General features: G+C 58.0%; 2 protein-coding genes across 11 annotated transcripts in view; one reads left to right on the forward strand and one right to left on the reverse strand.

The window, feature by feature from the left end:
- ESPN (espin) overlaps positions 1–1,095 on the reverse strand; it is a 32,114-nt gene extending 31,019 nt beyond the window's left edge. For 8 of the 9 annotated variants that reach the window (XM_044769571.2, XM_070511222.1, XM_070511220.1 and 5 more), the window contains exon 1: positions 606–1,041. In XM_044769571.2, coding sequence (XP_044625506.2) covers positions 606–899 — 294 coding nt within the window. In that variant the 5' untranslated portion in view covers positions 900–1,041. Of the gene's footprint in view, positions 1–605 lie in introns of all 9 variants that reach the window. The other variant, XM_070511224.1, reaches the window with a different exon arrangement.
- A 4,012-nt stretch (positions 1,096–5,107) lies between these two features.
- On the forward strand, positions 5,108–11,452 carry HES2 (hes family bHLH transcription factor 2). 2 transcript variants are annotated; one of them, XM_014862032.3, is made up of 4 exons: positions 5,108–5,736; positions 5,831–5,926; positions 6,200–6,299; positions 10,269–11,452. In XM_014862032.3, exons 1-4 carry the CDS (start codon positions 5,215–5,217, stop codon positions 10,415–10,417), a joined length of 867 nt encoding a protein of 288 aa, XP_014717518.3. In that variant the 5' UTR covers positions 5,108–5,214; the 3' UTR covers positions 10,418–11,452. The 2 variants fall into 2 exon arrangements, with proteins under 2 accessions (XP_014717518.3, XP_014717508.3); XM_014862022.3 differs by lacking the exon at positions 10,269–11,452 and adding an exon at positions 6,389–8,078 and having other exon boundaries at positions 5,122–5,736.
- The last annotated feature ends 524 nt before the right edge of the window (positions 11,453–11,976 follow it).

The following is an 11,976-nucleotide window of genomic DNA, read 5'->3' on the forward strand; positions in this document are numbered from 1 at the left end:
GAGCTACACATCAGGGCCCAAGCTGCCTTTTCCTCCAGCTCAGGAGTGGCCAGGCTTATCTCAGCCTGGGGACAGCTGTGTGAGACCAGGTGGGGTCTCAAGGCAGGAAGACTCAGGCTGGCCTGGAGAAGCAACTCAGAGCTGGGAGGTCAGAAGGCACTGATGTTCCGGGGGTCAGCTGAGGTCCTGGGGAAGCCCCCATTGACCAGGCCCGCCACCTGCCACCCCTGCCCCAGACCTGATCCTGGAGATCATGGGCTTCTGACTCTGCTGCCCAGGCCCTTTGTGCCCCCGCCCCCTCTCCAGGACTCTCTCACTCCTGTTTAACTACTAGCCCAGTCTGGCCCAGTTCCCTTCTGGTTCCCCGTCACTCAGGTGCTATCTCGGCAGCGGCCAGGGCTTGCCAGGGCGTCTGCGTCTGCCGGGGCACTCTCAGCCAGGGGAGCCCACCCCATCCCAAGCACTCTGGCAGGAGCTCCGAAGCAGGCTCAGCTGGGAAGTGCCCAACTCCACCCACCCTTGAGCCACGCAGGGCGCCGGGCTGCGGCCAGAACTCTTTCCTGAGGAGGAAGCCCCAGGGCTCCCGGTGAGCGGCGCAGACCCACCTGCACCCTGCAGCCGCCCTGCGAGAGCAACCACTGCAGGCAGGCGAGGTGGCCGGTGGCGGCGGCATCGTGGGCCGGCGTGGCGCCGTTGCGCGCGCGGGCCGTGGCGGGCAGGGCGGCCTCCTCCACCAGGAAGCGCAGGCAGTGCAGCTTGCCGGCGCGGGCAGCGTGGTGCACTGGCAGCGCGTCCAGCGGATCGCGCAGAGAGGGCCCCAGCAGGCCTGCGCCCTGCAGGGACTTCAGCACGTCCAGCTCGCCCAGCCGCGCTGCCTGCAGCGCCCGCTCCAGGGCCATGGTGCCGCCCGCGGCGCCGCGACCCGCGCTCAGCGCGTTTCCCCGGGCGCCATGCGCCTGTCTTCGGGCACCGGGAGAGCCCACGAGGCGCGCCCGTCGGGGCCCTGCGGGTCAGGGAGGCGGAGCGGCTGTTGGTCCGGCCTCTGCTCCGCGCTGCCTCGCCCGCTCCGCTCCGCCTCCGCCTCCGCTGCGCTCTGGGGCCCGGGCCCCGCGGGCTCTCGGCTTAAGCCTCGGGCCCGCCCCCCGTGCCGCCTCCGCCCCGCCCCTCCCCGCAGGCTGGATGGCCGCGCCGCCGGCAGGACTCAGGCGACAAAGGCAAGTGAGCCCGGGCTCTTCTTTCCTAATTTACTTCGCGTGAAAATGGAGAGACCGGAGAGGCCCAAACTGGGTTCGAATTCAAGAGCTGTCCAGGCGCTGGCGAGCTGAGCCCCCAGACAAATTTACTCATCAACCCAGTGCCCACTATATGCTGTTCCAGGCGCTGGGGATACGAGCCAGCAAACAGTTACCGCAATTCCAGAGAGTGACAAGTGTCATCAGAACAGGAAAACTGGGTGATAGGGAGTGAGTTGTAGAGGCTATGTGGGTGGTCAGGGAAAAGTCCATCTGAGGGGGTGCAGTGGGCTGGGTTTTGAGTGGTAAGAACCAGCGTTCCAGGCAGGGAAGACTGCAAGGGCAAAGGCCCTGAGGCAGGAACAGGCCTAACAAGTCCCTGAGGGGCTCTGGGTGTATGCCCCAGTGGGTGCAATGGATGCTGGGCTGTCAGCCCTCCTGGGTCCCTCCAGACCCCAAGAACTGCCCTCAGAGCCTCTCAGAGGGAGGGAGAGAAGGAGGAAAGGGCAGGAATGCCTGCTGTGCTCAGGTATCTGGATCTGGAGGCCGGGGGCTCAGAGAGCACCCAGAGTGGCTCTCTGGTGGGGGAGGGGCTCAGGGTAGGGGAGTTAACCATGAGCTTGAAGGTCTGGGGCTGCCAAGCCAAGAGAAGAGAAAGAGTTGGGGGCAGTGCAGAGACACAGCAGAGCAGTCCCCAGGGAGCAGAGCCAGGTCCTGTCCTCCAGGCCCCGGGCCGGGAGAGCACACCTGCACCAAACCGCCCTGCCTGCATGGCCGGAAGCTCTTTGTGGGAGCCGGAGGGAGGCACAGCCGCTGGACACAAGGAAGAGCTGCCACAGGTGGGGGCTGCGTGGCTGTGGGAGCGCAATCAGCACATCCGGCAGCCTTGAAACATCCTGTGCCTCTCCTTTCCCACCCTTTACCAGCCTCCCCCCTCCTCCCCACTGGAGCCGTTTGAGAGCCTGGCTCTGGGCTGTTTCACCCAGCCCTCACTGGCCAGCACTGGGTGGCCCTGGAAATGCTGTAGAGTGAAGCTGCTTCCAAAAACAGTGGGAGTCCTAGTGTGGGACTCTGGTACTGCCACAGATACCATTCCCTGGGACCGCCAGCTGGTGGCGTCATGCACAATGGCCTCCTGCGCTCCAAGGCCCCTTGGTAAACCCAGAGCTGCTATGCCTGTGTGGCCAGGTAGATTTCCAGGGACTTCCACTCGGCTGGACTGGCCTCGCTCCCTCCATGGGACCTATGAGGCTGCTGGGATCTGGGACCCCTCCCCAGCAGTTTTCGGACAAGTGGAGGGAGGAGTCTTATCCTGGGCAGCCTTCTTGCTTTGGCTGGCTCTCACTGCCCACTGGAGCCACTCTCCTCTAGCCCACCCAGCGGCAGGTGCACCCTGAGGCTTGTAGAGCGACAGAGGTGCTGAGGGACAAAGAGCTAAAATGGCTTGTCTTGGGTGTCCCTCACATGCCTCCTCCATTAGTAAAAATCTCTGTGATTCATGTCCTTCACTCCCAGTGTGGTTCCCCTGCCGTGGACATCCTCTTCTATCCACATGCTCTTGTCATTGTTCGGGCCAGCTCCGGGTGATGTGCTGCTGCTACGGTGGTCAGCAAGGCAGAGAGATGCCCCTGAGCCTCTCCCACTGCTGCTAGGGACGTCTCCAGGAAAGTCATGTGTGAGCACCCATCTCTGCTGACCATCTTCTCAGACTCCTTTCAGGACACCTCTCAGACTCAGGCCGGGATCCCGGCCTTCACTATCCTCTCTAGGCTCCACTGGTCCACCCTGTGCTCCCCATCAGCCCTAGAGGGCCCACTCCAGGAGGAACACATTTGTGGAAGCCCCACCACTTACCAGGCACTATGCCAAGCTTCACCCACATGTTTAATCCCCACAGCGATGCCAGGACAGAGTTACAACCACTATCCCCACTTTACAGCTGCAGAAACTGAGGCAGGGGGAGGTTTTTGTTGTTTCTGGTGGTGGCTTGTTTTTGTTTTTTAATGTACCTTGCCTGAGGTGACACAAATGGGAAAGGGCAAAGCTCACTCTGCTATCTGTCCACCCCAGTTAGGTGGAAAGCACCTGTTCAGATCTCTCTCCCCACCCAAGGGCAGGAACCAGGGGTGGAGTGTCTCCCTATTGTACCCTAAGTGACCCCACCTTCCATAAAGCCTGCACTCCAACACCCTGCCCACTCAGTTGTCTTACCTAAGTTCACCTGCTTATAAATGACTCCTTCCTCCAGGTAACCAGCAAAACCCCCAGAATCCTTTGTTTGAAGGAAATGGTGGGTTACCTTGTCAAAGTCTTTCACGGCAAAGAGAGAATGGAGAAGAGACTTTTAAAATCTGGGGTAACTGGCACTGAAAAGAGAGTTTTCTCCCCTGCCCTCCAGCCTTCAAATGATGGCCCACAGGCACAGAGGAGGATGTTCTAGGAGCAACCTTCCTCCTCAGTCTGTTTCCCCAGGAGCTAGTGTCGGGGTCTCTCAGCAAGGATGCAGATGCTGGTGCATGGTGGGCTTGTGGGCAGAGCTTAATGAGCCAGTGTGTGTGGCTGAGAAGGGGGCTGGGGAGGGCATGTGGGGCATCAGTGAGTGATGCACAAAGTCCTTTTCTGAGCCCTTAAAGAATAATTAATTAGCTTGGAGGAGCTGGCCTATAGGGATCCTGGGCTTAATGATGCGTGGGGGACAGGGGCTCAGGCACCCTCAGACCCTACCTGGCCAAATGTGTTGAATAATTTATTCTCATTACTAGGACCGTTTTGGGGATTAATGGAGGTGAGGGCTGAAAAGCGCTTAACATACAATACAGTACATGCTCCATAAATGGAGGGACAGGTAAGGGTGGCCTGAGCTCCAACTCGCCCAGGCTGCTCCAGGCCCCCCCCCTTTTTTTTTTTTTTGAGGAAGATTAGCCCCGAGCTAACATCGGCTGCCAATCCTCCTCTTTTTGCTGAGGAAGCCTGGCCCTGAGCTCACATCCGTGCCCATCTTCCTCTAGTTTATATGTGGGACGCCTACCACAGCATGGCATGCCAAGCGGTGCCATGTCCGCACCCGGGATTCGGGCGGGCGAACCCCGGAACGCTGAGAAGCGGAGAGTGCGAACTTAACCGCTGCGCCACCGGGCCGGCCCATCCAGGCCCCTTCCTTGGTGGGCACGCTGGTCTTCTCGGGCCCTGCTGGGGCGCAGAGGTTTGGGCGGCGGGGGAGGGGGCCCGTCCAGCACGCTGGACAGCGCCCGTCGGCTCCGCCCCACGGTTCCTCCTCCCGGCCTGGCTCGGTGGGTCCAGGCCGGCGTCCGCCTGAGGTTTGGTCGGGCCATCCACAGCGCGGTCCGCCAGGCTGGCCGTTGCCCCGCCAGCCGGTTGGGGGAGGGCAGCTCCGAGCAGATGGGCGGGGGACGCCCAGCCAGTTTGCTGCAGCAACGGCCACGCGGCGCGGAGGCGGGCCCCGGCGGGCCACTGGGGCCGCGGCGGGCAGCGGTGGCCGGCACCCAGGACCGCCTCGCTCCGCCCGTCATGTGAGCTCCGACTGTCCCGTGGGAGGGAACCCGGAGCTGGAGCCACTTGAAATGAAAATTAGCTCTGACGGCTCCTGAGTTGCCTCTTCTCTGGGCCTCAGTTTCCCCCCTTCAAAATGGAGGACGGGGAAACCAGATAACCTCTAATTCGGCGAGCAGCCAGACGAATCTATGAAGTCCTCAGAGCCCTGGGCAGGCGTCCAGCCACGAGGGCCCCAGTACTGCCCTGGCCAGTTCCCAGCCTCTAGAGCCCAAGCAAGTTGAGACCTCTCTCCGGGACTCGGTTTCCCCTTCCAGTTCAGCCCTTCAGCCGCGGAGCAACTAGTGGAGCGAGTCCCTCCCCGTAGGAGAAACTCGCTTGGGAGCTCCCTGAGGCCGGGCCTTGGGGTCCCGCCGCCGCTGGGTCCTCTGCCCGAGCCTAGGGCGGGGCTCGGAGGAGGCGCTGAGCCAGGATGAATGAAGCAGGGTGGCGCTGGACAAGGAGGGACTCCAGCCTGAGCGAGGCGAAGCCTGGCCCCACCCGCGCCCCTCCTGCCCGCGGAGTCCGGGCAGCGATGGCTTCGATGGCGCCCACACACACCCCTGCAAGTGCTGGGGGGCGCCGCAGGCCCGCGACCCCGCAGCACAGGGGATGCGAAGGTCTGGAGCGGGATCCCGGGGGCTCTACCGTCCCCACTCCTACCCCCACCATGCGGAGGAACAAAGGCGGGGGTGGGGCCCGAAGGCGGCCTGACTCCGCGGGGCGGGACCCGCTGGGCGGGCGACACCGCCTCCTTAAAGGCGGGCAGCGGGGGTGGCGCGCACTCCTCTGGCTCCTGCTCGGGCAGAGCACTGAACCCGCTTCCCGGCCTCGGTCTCCGCTCCGCCTCCGGGCGGGCGCAGGTCTCCCACTCGCGGAGGCCCCCAGAGGCGCCGCTTTCCCGCCGAGCATGGGGCTGCCTCGGAGGACCGGGGACCGAGCGGAGCTGCGCAAGGTAGGAGCCTGGGACTAGGGACTGGGGGCGGAGCTGCCGGGGCGAGAGTTTGAACTGCGACCCTCGTAACCGCGGCCTCCGCGCCCGCCCGCAGAGCCTGAAGCCGCTGCTGGAGAAGCGCCGCCGCGCGCGCATCAATGAGAGCCTGAGGCAGCTCAAGGGGCTCATCCTGCCGCTGCTGGGCAGGGAGGTGAGTGCTGGGGCGTTCCGGGGCCGGGGTGGGGGTCCTGGGGCGTGGAGCAGGAAGGAGGGCCGGCCGGGGTGCCCCTGCCCCAGGAACCGGCGAGGGGTCTACACGCTCCGACCAAGGCCGAGCCCAGGTGGGGCTGGTCCGGAGGAGCTGACCAACCCCGTGCCACAGCGCGCCGGCATCAGTTTCTGGCAAGAGAGTAGTGCTCACAGAAGCCTGCTGGAACTCTGTCTTGTCTGTTTCTCTGTCCCGCTCCTTCGTGGCTGGGCGCAGAGCTCCTGCTACTCGAAACTGGAGAAGGCGGATATCCTGGAAATGACCGTGCGCTTCCTACAGGAGCTGCCTGCGTCCTCCTGTCCCGCGGCAGCGCCCGGTGAGTGACCCTGCCCCGCCCCTCCCCCAGTCCTGCCCCGCGTCCCGTACCCCACCCTGCGCCTCATGCCCCTCTCCGTCCGTCCGCAGCGCCCTCCGACAGCTACTGTGAGGGTTACCGGGCCTGCCTGGCGCGCCTGGCCCGCGTGCTGCCCGCCTGTCGCGTCCTGGAGCCCGCCGTGAGCGCTCGCCTGCTGGAGCACCTGCGGCGGAGGGCAGCCGGTGCCAGCCCCAATGGCAGGCGCGCTGGGGACACCTGCTGCCCGCCCTCGCTCTCCTCGCCACCCCCGCCCGCACCCTTACCGCCCGTGCCTCCACGCGGCCCCGGCCTCTGGCGGCCCTGGTAGCCCCCTGGCCGGTCCACGGACCCTGCTGATATTGAGGGACCTGCAGCACTGGGCAGACTGAGAAAGCTCTTGGTGGCAGCTGCTGTTCCCACCACGAGGGACCAGCCCAGCACACACAACCAGCCGGAACCGGATGTTTGCGGTCTGTGTGGCTGACTGAAGGCCATGGGGACTCAGCTGGAGGAAATAAGGGGAGAACCCCAGTTTCACTCTCAACTTGGGGGTGTCTGGGCCGGGGGAGAAGGGGCTGTTGGCTGCCAAGGGAGAAAGAAGCCCCTCATCCCAGCTGGGGCTCTAGAACTGGGCCAGCCACAGCCACCTGGGCAGCTGACACACCTGCCCCAGTGCTGGCACCAGCCCAAGGGCTGGGCCGGGAGCTCACGTGAGCCAGTTTCAGCCATCTGCTCTGACTGATCGCTCCCCTTCCAGCCCTGCTTGGGCCTGCCTCCTCACCAGCTCAGCTTGGGAACCTCTGGGCACACAGCAGCAATGGCCTGAGGGCTGTGTACGCCGGGGAGCCATCACCTCCACTCCTGGGCTCTCCTGCCCAAAGCTGCCAATTATAGGGACAGGATGCAGCGAGGATTCTGTGTTGCTGGGCGTGGGGGCTTCGTTATGTGTCTTGAGAAGGATTTCTTTCCCCAAGCATTAACACCTATGTACGGCACACCAGGTCTGGTGATCTTCGGGTAGGAGGAAGGGGTGAGACGAGAGTGAGGGTGCCCTGTGGCCCATCGCTTTGAAGGGCCTGAGCACAGCACAGAGCCGGCGCCAACATGAAGTGAGCAGGACCCATGTCACCGAGCAGCAGAAAGTGAAGGGATGCCAGCAGGTTAAGGAGCAGGAAACATCTTTCCTCGTTTTCTCTTGCAAACTGCTCCCTGCTACTCATCAGGATGGGTTACTGGAAGCAACTTGCTCTTAAGACTTTTCTTTCTCCTCCATGGAAGCCAGGAGAGGCTGTGAAGACTCAGAGAGGGCTCGTGGATCCCAGTAGTGGGTGCCCAAGAGAAGGTGGGAGCACCTGCAGCCCTCTGTCCACTGTGCTCCCACCATTTCATGGAGATTGCTGAGCATTCGCAGGAGGCTGGGAGTCCTCCCCTCAGTCTCCAGTCCAACAGCCTGTTGGAGGGACCGGGGCTCTATGCGCACAAAGACAGAACTGACAGGGGTGGAGGTGTCACTAGATCGGACATAAACCGTGATGACCTAGGCACTGATTTGGGTGGCAGGATGTGGGGAAGCTGTGGGCATTATTGAAGAAGTCAATATTAAGACAACAGGGTGAGCCCCTAGCAGAGTGTGCTGTCCTTCCACCTCTCTGGGCCCAGCTGCTAGACTATAAGCTCTTGGAAGGCAGGGCTGGGGCCAAGTGCCCCTGTGTGTTCCCGAGGACCTCGGCACAGGTGGGTGCTCAATAAACATCATGAGCCAATGAACGGTGATGTGACTGGACCACGCTGTACTGAACCCCGGACAGTCTGGCTTTTGCCTCAACTCCCCCCACCCCATCCCTATTATCACTGTGAATGTCTGCTCCACCAGAGCCTGTGTCCCCAAGGACAAATGTAGGGGAGGGTGTGGAGAGCAGGGAGAGCAGTTTCCACCTGCAGGCCTACTTTCCTGAGCTGTCAGGAGCAGGTGGAGAAGGTAACAGGTAGCCAATGCCCGCCACATGAGTTCAAGTTTCCTCCTTGGGTCAAAGGCTCCACGTTGGGCAGGCTCCTTTTTCCTATAAACAGAAACTTTCAATACAGGTTAAAACTCTGTAAGAACTGACCGGCCAGAGGCCCCTCTCCTCCTTTCGACCATATCTGTCACTTCTTGCTTCTGAGCCCTGTCTGAGTCTCCAGCTCTGTGACTCTTGTTGAGTTGACCCGGATCAAGCTATAATACAGGCAGTCAGGGAGGGGAGCATGTAGATAGGCCAGTGACTCATAGGGTCAGGCATTCTGGGGAACCTGAGCCACACAGCCCACCGGGCCCTGGCGGGGAGCAGAGGCATGCCCAAGCGGGTGAGGTTCTTGACCCAAGGCGAGAAACCAGTTTCCCAGCAGGGATGTACAAGCTGCCTAGAAGGTCTCAGCTGGTACTCTGAGCTGGGCTTGTAAAATAGGGACTCCAACAGCCTCCTCCACAAGGTACCTGCAGACACTTCCTCCTGGCAGCTTCCCAGAGCCCTATCTCATGGCCGAAGGGGAGCACTGGGTAGCGTGGGCTTTTACTGTGTGGGAGGGAGGCTGCCTCATTCAGAGGGACATGTCATGGTCTTTAACAAGGCTCACCTTGTGCCAGTGCCTCTTGCAATGTCCTCTCTGCTATGGTCCCATGACTGAATCTAACTCTGCCCAGTTATCACGCTTGGTTGGAGAAAAGGCTCCCGTGTCCCTCATAAACCAGTGGGTGAAATGATCCAATGACCTGGAGACAACCAGAGCACGAGCGGTCTGGGAGACTCAGGCTGGGGCCGGGCCCCACCTGTCCCCCTGACCCCAGTTAATTTGGAGAGGTCAAGTCTCGTTTCCGTGAATGAGGATAAAGAGCAGATTGCCAAGGCGGACTCCTCTAACAAGCATTTACAAATTACTCTGCTCTGTCTGAAGCCCGGACTCTGCGGATGAGTCTCCCACTGGCTTATCTGGATTGGAATGAACAAGCCTGCGGGGAACATCTGGAAAAATCTGCGGCTCTGCAGAACCCTCCCTACCGTGCTTTGTGGTGACCATTCTGGAGACAGTGGAGGGATAGAGGGGCCCTTTCCCATCGTGTGCAGCCACCTCCTACTCGAAACACCAATGAAGCCTTATTTGCTTTTTTAAAACACATTAGGTTGCGATAGCTGTTCCAGAGAAGAACTAACCCAGCCAGTGGTGTTATTTCCCTTGGTTTTACTTCTTGCCTGGCCTCTTATTAGTGTGGCTGTGTTTCTGGAGTGCTGAGCATGCGAATGTGTGAGTGTGTGTGTGCGTCCCTGCACAGCTGGGTGACTGCCCTGCAGAGAGCTGCCTGGGCACGCGATGTGGGGGAGAAAGCAACCACCCACCAAGGGTTCCCAGTGAGCAGCTAGTTTCACTCTGGGTTTTGAGAGGCCCTGGCAAAGCCCCAGGCGCTTAGAGCAGCTATGACAAAACTTTGGATGGTTTCAGAAGCGTGAGAAAGGTGCTAGAGGGCATGCCCCACGTGCATGTGCGGTGTCTTAGCACCTGAGATCCACTGGGGGCCAGTGGGGAGCACAGGCTGGTGGCTGATCACAGGACTGTGCTTTGTAAGGGAGGGCTTCCTGGCTTGGGGCGGAGGAAGCAGATGCCAAGCTGAATATGTGCCGGTTCTGTTGTGGAGGGTGGGCCTGAGAGCCGCCCGTCTTGGTGCTTGGTATATTATAAATCCCAGGGAGCACAGGACCAAGTTCTTAAAGAGCAAAGAACCATTCAAGACCCCAGAAATCAGAGGCAGATCCAGGTTTTGTGGGGACTACATTTTGAGGCCCTCTGTCAGAAAACTAATATAAAATTATGAATATAGACTTAGTATGAAAATGAATATTTATTCAGAATGAAAAAATAAATCACGTTAAACCAGTGGTGCTTGCAGATTGATGTCCCATCTTTTTGGTTTCTCCTTAGGCAATTTACCAGACGCTCTTCCACAGAAACACTTCCTGGTGACACCCTGGCCTCCCCCTGCTCCTAGAACATTCTGCTACTCTATGTTCTCGCTCGAGAGCAGATCCAAGCTTATGCCTCATCAGCCTCTTCCCAGAATGGACTCTTGATCTACTCGAATGACAATAACAACATAAATATCTTCCATTTGCTTCATCCACTCATTATGGGCTATATATTACAAGATATATATTTACACAAACATTTACAGCAATGTTTTTTTCTTCACACCTGTCTGGGAAGCTTGTGAAATGCAGATTTCCAGGCCCCCTTCCAAGGGGTTTGTCTGAGTCAATAGCCTGATACCATACACCTGAGGCCAGGTTAATCTGCTCTGGCGAAGACACCACATCTGATAATGGAGGGTGCCAGGGGCTAGGGGAGGGGAATGGAAAATTACTGCTCAATGGGGACAGAGTTTCAGTTTCGCAAGATGAAAAGAATTCCAGCGGGGCCAGCCCTGTGGCCAAGTGGTTAAGTTCTCACGCTCCACTTTGGCAGCCCAGGGTTTCACCGGTTCGGATCCTGGGCGTGGACATGGCACTGCTCGTCAGGTTGCCAATCTTTAAAAAACAAAAAAAAGTTCTGGGGATGGATAGTGGTGATGGTTGATAATAATGTGAATGTACTTAATGCAACTGAACGGCACATTCAAAAATGGTTAAGATGGTAAATTTTGTGTGTATTTTACCACCAAAAAATAAACAAGTAAAAAGATAGCACATCTGTACTTGGGGCTACTACTTGATTGAGTTGGCAGTAGGTTGTCCTCCAAGATCCATCTGGTTTTCACCGGAACTAGATTGGTCAATTAAATGAAACTATGATGCATCTTTTAGGCCTTTTAAGAGTGGCATTAATTTTTGCCATTCTGGGAATCTAGAGTGTTTTAATTTATTGTCTTAGTTGGGGGCAGTTTAGAGGTTTGTACTTTTTTAAAAACAATTTGTTAGTAATCTAATGATAACTTTAGCATCTTATTAATATACATAGTGTTAATTTGATTGATGCAAATTATCCTTCCATTCAAAATTAACAGTCTATTTAAAAAAAATTACACTCAATGATAGACATGCATGGCAGAGCTTCACTTCTAAGCAGAGCATGACACAGGAAAGTAATAAACTGAGAGACATGTATTTTCCCACTATGCTTTCATTCATTTTTCTTGTATTTGTTTTTTATCTACCTTTGCTTTTTCTTTAATTCCAGTTTAAAAACATACCATACTGAGTTCTTCATTTTACCAACCTCATTAACAAGACTTTGTCACGTTTAGCTCAGGTATGGAGAGCTGGAGGATTCTGTAATATGAATGGAGCAGAGCAAACTATAGTGAAAAACTCTCATGTGTTCTCATCGTTCTATTTTTGAATTCACATGTCATAAGACTGTTTTCCAGTAAGTCAGATGTGATTATCTGAACTCCAAGAAATCGCTGATTTAGAGGTTTACACTTGACCTTCCCCACTATGATAGCTCTCACCCCCCAGGCCACAGAATTAATGTGGGGGCTGTGCCATATATGAAATCTCTATATTCCAATTATACTTTGGGGGACCAGAGAAATGACCCCAGTGTCCACACACTCAGTGGGCCAGGACTCCATTTGTTACCTGGCCTCCACTATGTCTCCACTCTAAGAGGGACATGTGATGACACTTTGGAT

Source organism: Equus asinus, chromosome 5 (genome assembly GCF_041296235.1).
Source record: "Equus asinus isolate D_3611 breed Donkey chromosome 5, EquAss-T2T_v2, whole genome shotgun sequence".
Classification (NCBI taxonomy): domain Eukaryota; kingdom Metazoa; phylum Chordata; class Mammalia; order Perissodactyla; family Equidae; genus Equus; species Equus asinus.

Coding starts and splice junctions, on each gene's coding strand:
- HES2 (XM_014862022.3), top strand. CDS start 5,215: ATGAATGAAGCAGGGTGGCGCTGGACAAGGAGGGACTCCAGCCTGAGC. Junction 5,927..6,199: donor TGCCGCTGCTGGGCAGGGAG/GTGAGTGCTGGG, acceptor GGCTGGGCGCAG/AGCTCCTGCTACTCGAAACT. Junction 6,300..6,388: donor CTGTCCCGCGGCAGCGCCCG/GTGAGTGACCCT, acceptor GTCCGTCCGCAG/CGCCCTCCGACAGCTACTGT.